Here is a 12,978-nt window from a genome sequence, read left to right as displayed (position 1 = left end):
TCATAGACACAGAGAGAGGGGCAGAGACACAGACAGAGGGAGAAGCAGGCTCCACGCAGGGAGCCCGATGTGGGACTCGATCCCGGGTCTCCAGGATCACACCCCAGGCTGCAGGCGGCGCCAAACCGCTGCGCCACTGGGGCTGCCCTGCCTTCCTATTTTAAAGTACTAAAATGCCCATATTTTTGTTGATATAATACCATCATTTTGATATTTTATGAGACTGGGAACTTGAAATCATTAAGTCCTGAGAGGAACCTATAGAATGAAAAATGTTAATTTATCACGGGGCATGCATTTAGAATGCCTTCATAACAACAACCACAACCACATCCTCAGTAATAATAACACTTAGACGGTGCTAACTATGTGCCAGGACTGTTCCAAGTCCTTTACATATGGACTCACTTAATCCTCATGACAATCTTAAGAGGTAGGCATCATTATTCTCATTTAACAGATAAGAAAATGAGGTGCAGAGAGGTGAAGTCCCAGGATCACACAACAGGTAAATATGGAGCTAGGATGTGGACCAGGCAGGCCTCTGCTCTAACCATATGGTCTCACCACATTTTTCTACACCTCTTTACTCCCAAGAAGGAAAAGGACACAGCAATCACCATGGCAATGCTTCTATTGAAAGAACAACCTCAGGGGCGCTTGGGTTTCAGCTCAGGTTGTGATCCCAGGGTTGTGAGATCAAGGCCTGTATCAGGATCCAAGATCAGTGTGGGGTCTGCTTGAGATTTTCTCTCCCTCTCCCTCTGCCCCTCCTGCTTGTGCTGTCTCTCACTCTCTCAAATAAATAAATAAATAGTTTTTAAAAAGATGTTTATTTATTTAAGAGAGAGAGAGCATGAGCAGGGGAGCAGCAGGCAGAGGCAGAGGGAGAAGCAGATTCCCTGCTGAGCAGGGAGCCCGACATGGGTTTTGATCCCAGGACCTTGGGATCATGACCTGAGCCTAAGGCAGATGCTTAACCAACTGAGCCACCCAGGTGCCTCAATAAATACATAAATCTGAAAGAAAGAAAGAAAGAAAAAACCTCAGCTCTGCTCAAAGACTTTCTGAACCAGTGAACAGGCAGAGATATGCCTCAGGAGCCCCACCATGGACTCACGGGGACAAAGATTAATGGAAACACTTCTCTGAGCAGTGAGTTCCAGCCGCTCTCTGAAGCTGGCAGCCCCTGCACAGAGATAAAACCTGACCCCCCAAATCTCCTAAATACTTATCAAAAAGGAGAGAGGTATTTCAAGATGAAGACATCAGTGGAAAGTTTTAGATTTAACTTCCAATTATCTCCTGGCCATTTCCCCAGCTGATGTCACAGAGCCAGATAGAGTGTTTCAGCCGCTGGAAAAATCTGCCCAGAAATATTTCCGTTAGTCAATAATGACACCATAGTCACTCTTTGTTTGTAACTCTGCTCTTTGAAACAAAAGAGCAAATAACGTGATTTCAATTTGAATGTTTCACAAGCAACTTTTTCACTTCAGTGAGCTATTGATGTTGCCTATCTTCAGATCTCTGTTTTTATGCAAATTTATAGAACAATAATATATGTTTCAAATTTATGTTTTAGGGGCACCTGGGTGGCTCAGTGGTTGAGTGTCTGCCTTTAGCTCAGGTCATGATCCTGGGGTCCTGGGATTTAGTCTCACATCAGGCTCCCTGCAGGGAGCCTGCTTCTCCCTCTATGTCTCTGCCTCTCTCTGTGTGTCTCTCACGAATAAATAAATAAAATCTTTTTTAAAAATGATGTTTGATAAGTTCATGTTTTTGATTAATCAGTGTTTTTTTTAATTAGTGTTTTCTAATAGGTTTATAACATTTTGGTTTTCGAAATATCTTTTTAGGTCAATGTTTAAAAATATTATGCATATTATGCATCCTAAGGGCATCTGGCTGCTTAGTTGGAGGAGCATGCAACTCTTAATCTCAGGGTTGTGAGTTCAAGTCCCATGTCGGGAATGGAGGTTTCTTGAATAAATAAAACTAAAAAAAAATATATTTATGCATTCTAAACACTTTAAAACTTAAAAAGTGGATTTAATATATTTTGGTAAAATATGAAATAAATAGCTAATTGTCAGAACTGACATTTTGTTCCAAGATTGTGATCACTACTTGAAACTTTTATTTAATTTGTTAATTTATTTAAAAATTGAAGTATAATTGGCAGGCTTACTTGAGATTAACCTAAGCAAAAGGAGACCCACCTTGGTGGTGTTGGGAAAGACCCAGTACAGCCAACCTGCTAGAATCCTTGAGAATCTTTGAGAATCCTTGAGAATGGACCTGCCCACCCCCTCCCACCTCTTTGCCCTGATTGTATATGTACTATTGGCTCGAACAATTGAGTATGATTGCACAACCCTGTGTATCTACTAAAAACCATTCAATTGTACACTCTCAATGGGCAAACTTTACCTGGATAAAGCGGTCAAAAAAACCCACTAAATATCAGTAATTTCACATGGTTCAACATAATCTGTTCCTGGCCCTATACTGAGCATGTTACATGTGTTTTTATTGAAGCAGAGTCGGGAAGCCTCCCATTTTACAGATTTATCAGTTGAGGGTCAGAAAGGGAAACTGCCAAGGGATGTGCCAGAGGTGAAGTCAGGTGTCCAGTGGACATCAGCCTGGTGCCAGAGCAGAGCCCACACCCCTGGGCTGTGTCCTCCCTCTCTCAGCCCTGCTGTCCTGGACTGCCCTGCGGTTCATCACTGTCTAGTCCCATCTGTCTGTCCTCCCCCAGGAGACTGACCTTTGGAGTCCCATATGCAGCAAAGGCATGGGCCCTGGGGTTTGCAGATGCTGTGGATGGGCCGCAGTGGATGAGGTCCATCCTCTGCCCCTTGGTGGATACCCACAGCCTGAGAGCACCGCAGGCCCCAGAGCAATAGGGATTTGGCAGGGAAGAGCCCCATGAACATCCATTCTTGCTGCTGCTTGGCAACTGCTCCCTGGTCTCCACTCGGGAGGACAAGGTTGGGAACAAATACCAGGTAGGGCTCTCAATAAAGGAAGTTAAAAAAGAGAAGTAGAGGTCAGCGTCGGGCCAGGCTAAGGGTGAGGGCATTGGGAGACGGGCACTTTGGGACATGTGTTGTGAAACTCAACTCTTCATCCACCACTCACTCAGCTGTCCCCGTGTCCCTCCTTGTGGGGGTAGGGGCTGGAAAGGGAGCAGGGGTGGAGGCCCAAGGAGGGGCAGCCATGGGCCAGAGGCACACAGCAGGTGACCACGTGCATGCTTGGGGAGGCCGGAGGCCTGGGTTCCCCCTCACCCCCCAGGGGTCCCCAAGCTCCCAGACCCCGCCGAGGCCAATTGGTTACCAGAAAACCCCAGTTGAGTTTCCACAGCAAACATTTCCATCCCAGAGCCCTGACTCATCATCACCGTCACTCCCCCACACACCGACTTCCCCCTCTGCCCCCGCCCGGAGCCCAGGGGGGAAGAGAGGGGTCTGACTCGCCCCCCTCCACCTCCCAGCACCCAGCCTCCCGAAGAGCAGCCTGGGAATTCTAGGAGCTCTCAGGTCTGGCCTGGGCCAACTTGGGCCCACGCCCCCCTTCCCTGAGTGGGTGGGCGGGAGGCCACGTTGCTATTTTTGTGCTAGTGTCCCACAGATGCATTGTTGGCTCAGGCGTCGGTGGCGGGAAGGGGGGATTTCGGTGAGGAGGCCCTGAACACTAGTAGCCACTTATAGAAAGTTGCTTCCAGCAATTCTTCTAGGAGTGGAGCCTTGGGGCTGCCTGCAGCCCCCACCCTCTTAGGGCCAGACTGGAGCCGGCCAGATTGGAGCCAGCCGTCCCTCCATCCACCCCAGCAGGCTCAGATGATCATACGGGCAGGATGGCAGGGGAAATGGGTCAAAGCCAGACTGACCTGAATTCAAATATGGGCTCAGTCATTAACCTGTGACCCTGGGCAGTCACGATTCCTCTCTGGGCCTCAGTTTTCTGGTCTGGAAAATTGGCTGAATGATACGCCCACTTCGTAGACTTGGGAGGAATCGGTGAGATTCTGCTTGCAAAATGGGGGTGTCCAGGGCCCAGCTAAATACACAGCAGTAGACTGGCTCTCATCACCTGTGACTTCCTCCTTGCCCACTCATCCAGAGGACTGCCACGGTCTGGGGAGGTCAGTGTTAAGGGTGGGTAGCAGTTAGCTAGAACTGGAGCAGGTCAAAGCTATGCCTCATGGTGGCATCCCCGCTCTGGGCCTTGGTCTCCCCATCTGTGTAGTGAGAGTTGGGCTCAGCGATGTTCTAGTATCGTATGGTCCTTGGACTTCATCCTGCCTCCTGGGGGTCCCCGTGGTTGGCATCCCGGAGACATGGTCTCTAGCCAGGTGGACACAGAATGGGCTTCCGGAACCCCCTGGGAGAGACGTGCTGAGGGCCCCTGGTCAGCCTGTGTTCTTTGCTAATCTATGAAGCCAGTGCTGAGTCCTGCCTGGAGCTTCTATGCTCTTGAAGGGGCACAGGAGGTAGGCACAACTCTATCCTCCAGGGGCTTGGCAGAGAACAAGGCTAATACCCTTGAACAGCTCGAGATGAACAGCAAGTGACGCCACTAACTCTGTGGGGATGGTCACTGAGCAAATGCTCATGTGCAAGTATATTTCTCGTGCCTTCCTTCCGTGATCCATCCATCCACCTGATATTTACTTCCAGACTGACCCTGACCTGGCCACCTGCAAACAAAGCAGTGAGAGCACAGTCACTATCTCCACAAAGTGTGTTAGGCCTGTGATCTGTGCCCTTCCACCAAACCTGCCCCTACTATTTGCAAGGCCTGGGATATGAATACAAACTCCCAGCCCACCCTCTTTTCTTTTCACCTGCTCTTCGTGAGCATAAATGTGAGAGACCCAGCCTGAACGCCCAAGCTCTGCTGTGTCTGGCCCCTACAAATAATCACCTCATCCCACCCCTCTTAGGTCTGGAGGAGCTCCCACCAGCCACACAGAACCCCCTCTAGACAATGGGACTAGAAAGAGCCCCACGCAGCCCCAGGAGGAGGCGCAGCACATATGGGCAGGGAATTCTGGAGCCCAGGGACCCAGAGCACGAACTCGGGGACAGGTGAGGCTCTGGATGGGGATGTCCCTCTAGCCTTGCAGATACCCTATCCTGGAGGAGGAATGCAGCTGGAAGAAGGCCAGCGGAGGGCCGTGTGGGCCTCACGAACGGCCTCCTGGGATGGTCTGGGGGAGCCCAGGCCCCCTCCCACTCTCCCTCTCTGCCTGAGCAGCCTGGCCTGCCCCTCTGGTCAAGAATGAGTCAGTGCAAGAGCCTGGCAGGTTCCATTTGCTTGGGGGTGGGTGGAGTGTCTTCAGTTCCCCAGGTTTGCCCAGAAGCAGGGTGAATCAGCGGCTGCCCCAGCTCTGGCCTGGCTGCCTGGGGTTTGTTAGGAAGACAGCAGATCTGTGCAGAGTGACGGGAATCGCTGAGACACCAGGCCAGTTTCCTGTCTCCGCGGGTCAGGATGTGACCCCGGGCCCCCTCCCGGAATCCAGGCTCCAGCCTGCCTTCAGGGACCCAGTGAGATAGAGCCCCTGCCCAACAGCCCCCTGGTCTGTCTGCCATGGATCTCTCTTCCCTAAGCCTGTTGGCTGCCACAGCTCATGTACACCCACCCACAGGAAATCTGAGGATTCGGAGGCTATGCCTGGGTGGACAGGGAAGCTGTTTCTGTGTGCCAGAGTTTGAAGAAGGCAGCCAAAGGTCGGGAGGGCTTGCGCTGGTTGTTGAGGCCAGCTCATGTTTCTGGCCTCTAGATCTTTACTTGTGCAGTGCCCCCTGCCTAGTAATGCCCTTCACCTCTCCCCTCTGTCTGGCTAGACACCCAGAGCCTTTCACTAATCCCCCTTTCCCTCCATGGCCTGTGTGCCCCCCACTGCCAATCCCATCACTCAGTACCAGGGCTGCTGATACCTGCTTCTACCTCCCCTGGCTTGAGAGTAGTTCAAGGGCAGAGATCGGGTCTGCTTTCTCTCTGCACTGTCAATGCCTACACAGGCTGGGTACAGAGCAGTGTGTATGGGGGGCGGGGGTGGACTCTCAGGCTGTGGACCTGATTTCTAGGGCTACACGGGGAGGGAGGTGCCTTCCATGTCACAGCATAGGGTCTAGTGAGATCATGGGCCCTTGGGGCAGGAAGGCCAGGACCACCTGGTGGGGAGGCCCAGCTCTATCAGGTTGGACCTCAGTTTCTCCCTCTGAAAAGAGATTCATGGCCCCTGCCTTAGCTAACTGTAGCGATAACCTTTGGGAATCAAATTAGTTGACTGATGTGAAGATGTTCTGGAAACTATAGCATGCCCAGCAAGAAGAGGGTCTTGGAGGCCAAAGAGGAGCCATTATAACCACAATAAGTGGAGCTACAATAAGATGAGTGGTCACTTTGGGCAGGCCTGCCCTCAATATTTGCCTGCCCTACCCCACTGGATTCTTACAAAGTCCCCGTGAGGGAGATAATATTATTGTCCCCATATTTCCTGTGGAAAGCCAGGGCCTAGAGAGGCAGCTCAAGGCCATGCTGCTGTAAGTTGGGAAGCCAAAGTTCAATCCAAAGACTGTCTGGCTCCAGAGCCCATGTTCTTAACTGTGTGTAGGGGATCCCTGGGTGGCTCAGCGGTTTAGCATCTGCCTTTGGCCCAGGGTGTGATCCTGGAGACCTGGGATCGAGTCCCGCATCAGGCTCCCTGCATGGAGCCTGCTTCTCCCTCTGCCTGTGTCTCTGTCTCTGTCTCTCTCTCTCTGTGTCTCTCATGAATAAATAAATAAAATCTTTAAAAATAAATAAATAAACAAATAAAAACCAGATGTTCCATGGACTGAATTCTCTGAAAGAGGCAGAGGATGATGGGAGGTTCTGTTGTCATGAGCTCCAGGATGACATGAGTTATACTGGCATTCTCCTATGCCCCTAAAAACCCTCCAATGACTCTTACTGCCCACAGGATAAAGACCAAACTCCTTAATATACAGTGACAGGGCCTTTGCATCTCCCTGGTCCTGCCCCAAGGTGAACTGTAAGTTTCTGCCACTGTGAGCCCCATTTGGACCCACAGTCCTCTCAGCCTGGGCATTCACTCTGCCCTCTGTTCTCCTCTACTTTCTCCTTCACCCCATGAGCTCCTGGCCACCCGAGTGTTGTTTCCTTCAGGAAGACCTGTCTAATCCCACAGCAGCTGCAGTACCTCTGCCCTGTGCTCCCCGAGAAAGCACCAATCCCCTGGATCCTGGCTGGCTGTCTATACATAGGCTTCCCATAGACTCAGGCACTTGGCAGGGGGCTTTTCTCTGACTCTGGCCTGTTATTGAGTAATTAGGGTGGGGGAATCCCAGGCACCCAGAGGAGGCACAGAGACTGGGTCATCAGAACAGAGTGAACTTACAGAGGGCAATCTTAGGTTCCATATCATTAACCAAACTTGAAAAAAAAGACAATGGCTATGGAAACCATGTAACGTGTGCCTGGTGCTATCTCAGTTTGGGGGTTATCAAGGCCCACAGTCCTGGTGGCAGGCAGGGCGGTGGGGAGCAGGCCTCCCGATATTGGTGGTCTGGGCACCGTCTTATCACCACACAAATGTAGGGCAACTCAACAGTTTCAGGGGCAGCTTGGCTATAGGTTTGCTGAGCTGACGCCACTAAATTGCTATCAGGACCTGATGCCACACCAGCCAGGTGTGGCCACCAGCCCAGGCAGGCCAGATGCTGCCAGAACACGGATCTCCTGGGGAGCCAGGTGATAGCTGAGCTCATGGTCTTCTGGAATCTAGTGTGATCTCTGGCCTTGGGCATGTTGGCTTCACCTCTCTAGTCTCACCTCAGTTTCCTCCTCCTCCAAGAAGTGGGGGTACTAACAGACTCTGACAGATGGGCCCTTGGGAGGCTTCATATATGGATGATATTGAACTCCATTCCTGGCTCTTAGTAGATCCCTAATAGTACCTAGCACATAGTAAGCCTCTCGTAGAATCCAGCACACAGTGAGCCTGGGGCAGAAGCTAGCACATAGTAAGCACTCAGTGAGTTATTATCATTAGGAGGAACTTAGACTAGGGCTGGACCCCAGTAGGGATGGCGGTCTGCAAGGGGACATCACTGGCTTCCGATCTCTGTGGGCTGCCTGGCCACGTCACAGCTGTTCAGTGGGGGAAATTTGAGCTCGGTGAGGGAAGCACTTGTTCAAAATCCAAGCTGCCTAGAGGGGAGCTCATTTCCCTGAGAAGCAGCAAGCTCCCCACCATTGCAGGTGCACAGGTGACAGCACACCTGGTCCGTTCCACCACTCACCTGGCTCTTCTCCATCCAGTTATTGGCCAAACCCAGCCCTTCCCACCTGGGTCTTATGGCATCCAGAAGACCTCCATGATGCCAACCCCAGAAATGCCATCCCTTACTGGCCCTGGGAGATGCCGACATCTCCCTGCTGGTGGTGGCTCTGTTGAGGACGTCGACCACTGTTCCAGGGACAGCCACAAGGAAAGCTCCCCTCATCCCATTGGTCCTGTCTTTCTCTCCCCCAAACCCTGCCATCAGGCACTCACCCTTGAGGATTCCAGGAAGAGAATATGAACTTCCACGGTAGCATTGGGGACCTGAGCCACGCAGCCCTCAGAAACCTGACTTGTAATGTATGTCACCTCGGCGTCCACAGGCTGTAAGTCACAATGGATTGTTTCTGCAAGACCTGTTGGGGAAGCACAGCCCAGAGAGCACTAGATAAGAATAAGGTGGTGACAATTACTCCCACTTTCTGAGGGCCTAGGGCTTGGCACTGGCTTAGGGCTATCTGCATCCCCACAAGGTAGATATCATATATCCATTCCATAGATAGAGAAACTAAGGCTTAGTAAGGAAAAGTCTCTTGCCCAATATCACAGTGAGACTAGGGGTAGGGGTGACAGATCAAATGCAGGATACCCCCAGTTAAATTTAAATAAATAAAAAACGATCAATTTTTATTTTTATTTATTTTTAAATAAGATTTTATTTATTTATTCATGAGAGACAAAGAGAGAGGCAGAGACACAGACAGAGGGAGAAGCAGACTCCATGAAGGGAGCCCGATGTGGGACTTGATCCCAGAACCCTGGGATCACATCCTGAACCAAAGGCAGACGCTCAACCACTGAGCCACCCAGGCATCCCAAAACGATCAATTTTTAAAAGTATAAGTGTATCCCAAATATTGCATGGGACATATTTATACTGAAAAAAACATTTTTAACTGTTTATCTGAAACTCAAATTTAACTGGGCATCCTATATTTTTACTTGCTATGTCTGGCAACCCTAGCTCACAGGCGCACACACTCCAAGCCTCCAGGCTGGTTCACTCTAAAGGGAGATGAGAGATAAGATCCAGAGAAGAAAGCCTCCCATCCTGGTCCTTGAGGAGGCTGGGAGGAATGGGGCCAAGGAGGGTTGAGAGCCTCCTGGCCCCAAGGGACAGAGCGAGCCAGAAGGGCGGCCTGGGTTCAGAGGGCGACAGTGGGAGGAGGCCTGGGCCGCAGAGCCTGCCCCTGGGCTGCCCGGAAACACAGGTCCTGAGGGAAGGGAATGGAATTTCACCCTGACCCAGCAGAGGAGGAAGAGGAAATGAGGCCCCTACACCTCGTCCTAAGGAATGTGCCAAGGAAGGGGGGGCTCCGGAGGAGGGAAGGAGGACAGAGAAAGGGAGACTGTTTGTAAGTTTGTGTCTCCATCTTGTCGCGCTCACTTCCTGTTTTCTTGGAGATCAAAGATGGGCGCGGAGGAGCTGGCCTCACGTCCAGCCGTCGCCAGCTCAGGGGATGGGGGTAGGGAGGCTCAGGCTATTGGGCTGTCTTTTTCCAAAGCCCGCCTCCCTGTGCTCAGGACCCCTTGAGGTCAGAGAAGGACTTAAGATGGCCGTCCCTGGCCACCGCCATGCCACCCGCCAGCAGCGCCTTGGGAGGGAGAAGTTCAGGACGAGGACGTTTGGCAGCCATGGAGGCCCAGGCCTTGTAACTCCTTGTCCTGGCCCTGTCCAGTATGTGGGTGTCACAGTGCAAGTGTCATGTGGCATTTTGATTCAAGGCAAGGCCCCTGGAGCCAGGCCGACCTGGGTTTGAATCTCAGGCCTGAACTTCCTAGCTATGTGGCTTTAGTGAAGGATTTCACCACTTTGGGCTTCAGTTTCCTCATCTGTAAAAGGACAATTAGAACCCACATAACCCATTGAGGATGTTGGGAGGACTATGAGAACAGTTCTTTTGGTTACAATTATTTGATTGACTTCAGTAACTGGAGAAGAATGGACTGTCTTAGGGGGCAGGGGTGAAGTGGTGGGAAGGGGTGGTCTGCAGGTGAGAGACCTCTGATGGGGAGGACTCTGGAGCCTCAGGCCAGCAGACTTCCTCACCCCGACAGATGCAAGGGCTGACAGCATGTCCTGCTGTCTACCCCCTGGTGACCCACTAAGCCCCTCAGGGCTCCCCACCCTCTCTCTCTTTCCCTATCAGCAAACACAGACCTCTCAGCTGCTACCTGGTCCAAACTCTTTCTATACAGATGAGGAAACTGAGGCCCAGAGAGGTGGGATGTGCTGGAGTCACATGGCACATGGCTGACCAGGCTGGGCCTCAGACCCACTTCTCTCCATATGACCTGGGGTCTGGTCTGCAGATTAGCTCAGTGCCTTCCTCCTTTCCTTCGGACTTTCCCTGCCCCCTCCCCAGACTTCCAGGAACCCCAGTTCCTCCTGGATTGCCTGGGCTGCCCAGGGCCACCTCCTCCATGCCGTCAGCAGGAGAGGCCATGGGCCTGCCCATTATGTAATGATCAGATAACAGGCCAGGCTGGGAGATCAGATAAGAGGTCCATTTATTTTGGGGCCTTTTCGAATCCTGGCTGCCCCCACCCCGCAGACGAGAATGGGGAGACAGGAGGGAGTATGACGCCCGGGCCTGTCTCCCGGAGCCAGAGGCGGGCCCAGACAGAGCTGAAAACAATCCCCTGGCACCAAGGGAAACGCCAGGGCCTCCCGGGACCCAGCTTGAAGGAGGCGCCGCTAGGGGCCTGGGTGACCTGGCCCGAGTGAGAGACCCAAGAGCCACCTCCCCACCTCTGTCCCCTTCCTCCTCTGCCCCCACCCATGAGCACAGAGCCACCTCGGGGCTTTCCACGTGGGGCACCCCAGCACCTTGAAAGGCCACAGAGAACAATGGTCAAGGAAAGCAACTCCAGAGCCAGACAGCCTGGGTCAAATCCCAGCTCTCCCCCTCAAAACGATGGTCACCTTGAGCAAAAGCCTAACTTCTCTGGGCCTCAGTTTCTCCATTTGCAAAACAGCTTCTATCATGCTTCCTGAGAGCCAGGCACTGTTTTGAGGCCTTACATGAATTCATTCATTTGATCCTTGCAGCAGCCATACACATGGGTACTGTTATTGTAACCATCTGACGCCTGGGGAGACAAGATCCTCCAGGTATAAGAATTTGCTACAAGAAATTGCCTGAGGCTGCCCCGCTATTAAGTGTCAGTGTCTGTACTTGAACCAGGCGATCCGGTTCTTGCACACAGGATCCACCTCGCAGCTGTGTGTCTGCCAGGGCAGAGCCTTTCACAGGCTTTTTCTCTTCTTCACTCACCCAGCTATCCAACCATCCTTTGCTCCTTTCAGGGTCCCATTCTAGCCTCCTGGATGGCCCAACTTCCAGCCCAGCCACCCCCAGCGAGGCCTCAAGGCTCCCTTCTCCAGTCTTCCCTGAGGCTCCTCAGTGCCTGCAGGGACAACTCCACACTCCACAACCTAATGTGGAATTAAGAAGTGCAGGGACCTGGGACGCCTGGGTGGCTCAGAGGTTGAGGATCTGACTTCAGCTCAGGACGTGGTCCTGGAGTCCCATATCGAGTCCCACATCCGGCTCCCCTTGAGGAGCCTGCTTCTCCCTCTGCCTAAGTTTCTGCCTCTCTCTGTATTTCATGAATAAATAAATAAAGGCTTAAAAAAAAAAAAGAAATGCAGGGATCTGATCGATACCAAGGTTCAGATCCTGATCCTGCCAACTTCCAGCTTCTTTCCTGTGCCTCAGTGTTATTATCTGTACAATGGGTATGGTGGCAATCACAATAGCTTCCTCATCGAGTTGCTGAGACTGTGCAGATGACAGCTGCATGGCACCCAGGGGACCCATGATGCATGAGGTGGCTCGGGCCCGGCAGCTGTTTTCATGAGTACTTACGCCCATTGGGCAGAGGTGAGCTTCTCCTCCAAACACACCTCATTCCCTGCAGCTGCCCTGCTCTTTCCCAGACCAGTGGTCTTCCTTTACTTGACCTCTTGGTCAACTTCTATTCAACCTTCAAAGCCCTATTGTGAAAGTCTTCTCGTCGGAACCAATCCAGTGGCACTCTAGCTGGGAGGGCCAGTGTCGGGGACAAGAAGGGGACCAAACCTCATTGCCCCTCAGGCAGTATTTTGCAGTGGTTAGAATCAGGGTGCAAACCCCAGCTGCTCATTTCTGGGCTGTTACTTGGGCAAATTTCTTCACCTGCCTATGCCCCAGGCTCCTCAGCTGTGAAATGGGGGAGACAAGTGTCTACTTCACTGGGCTTTTGTGAAGGTTAAATCTGATGGTACCCATCAGGTCTAGAGCATTGTGTGTGTGGCAGAGAGTGGGTGCTCAATCAGTGTCAGCAGTAACATTTGTCTCTTCACCCCCATCCTGGTCCCAGGTACGAAGTCAGCTCAGCCCAGGATGATGGTCTTCTTCAGCCTCCAGGGCTGAGGTCCCAGTGCCAGGGCTGGAGCCAGGTCTTAGTGTCACTCTCTGTCTGGCTGAGACAAGAGAGAATCTCAACGGTCCTGTCTCCACTGTCCCCGGGGTCTCATCCTCTCCTGGCTCACACAGCTCCTCTTTTACCTCCTGGCAAATGGGAAGCTGCTCTGGAGTGTGGGCTCGAAGAGATGGATATTTGTTGTCTCT

General features: G+C 52.0%; 1 protein-coding gene across 1 annotated transcript in view; it reads right to left on the bottom strand.

Moving 5' to 3' along the window:
* Positions 1 to 12,978, bottom strand: part of ENG (endoglin) — a 31,360-nt gene that overhangs the window by 13,910 nt on the left and 4,472 nt on the right. Inside the window, exon 2 of the mRNA XM_038549266.1 lies at positions 8,576 to 8,718. Within this exon, the coding sequence (XP_038405194.1) occupies positions 8,576 to 8,718 (143 nt within the window). The remainder of the gene's footprint in view (positions 1 to 8,575; positions 8,719 to 12,978) is intronic.

The sequence above is a fragment of the Canis lupus genome, chromosome 9 (genome assembly GCF_011100685.1).
Source record: "Canis lupus familiaris isolate Mischka breed German Shepherd chromosome 9, alternate assembly UU_Cfam_GSD_1.0, whole genome shotgun sequence".
NCBI lineage: Eukaryota > Metazoa > Chordata > Mammalia > Carnivora > Canidae > Canis > Canis lupus.
The sequence above is the reverse complement of the archived record's forward strand: the minus strand, read 5'-3'. Positions and strand labels throughout refer to the sequence as shown.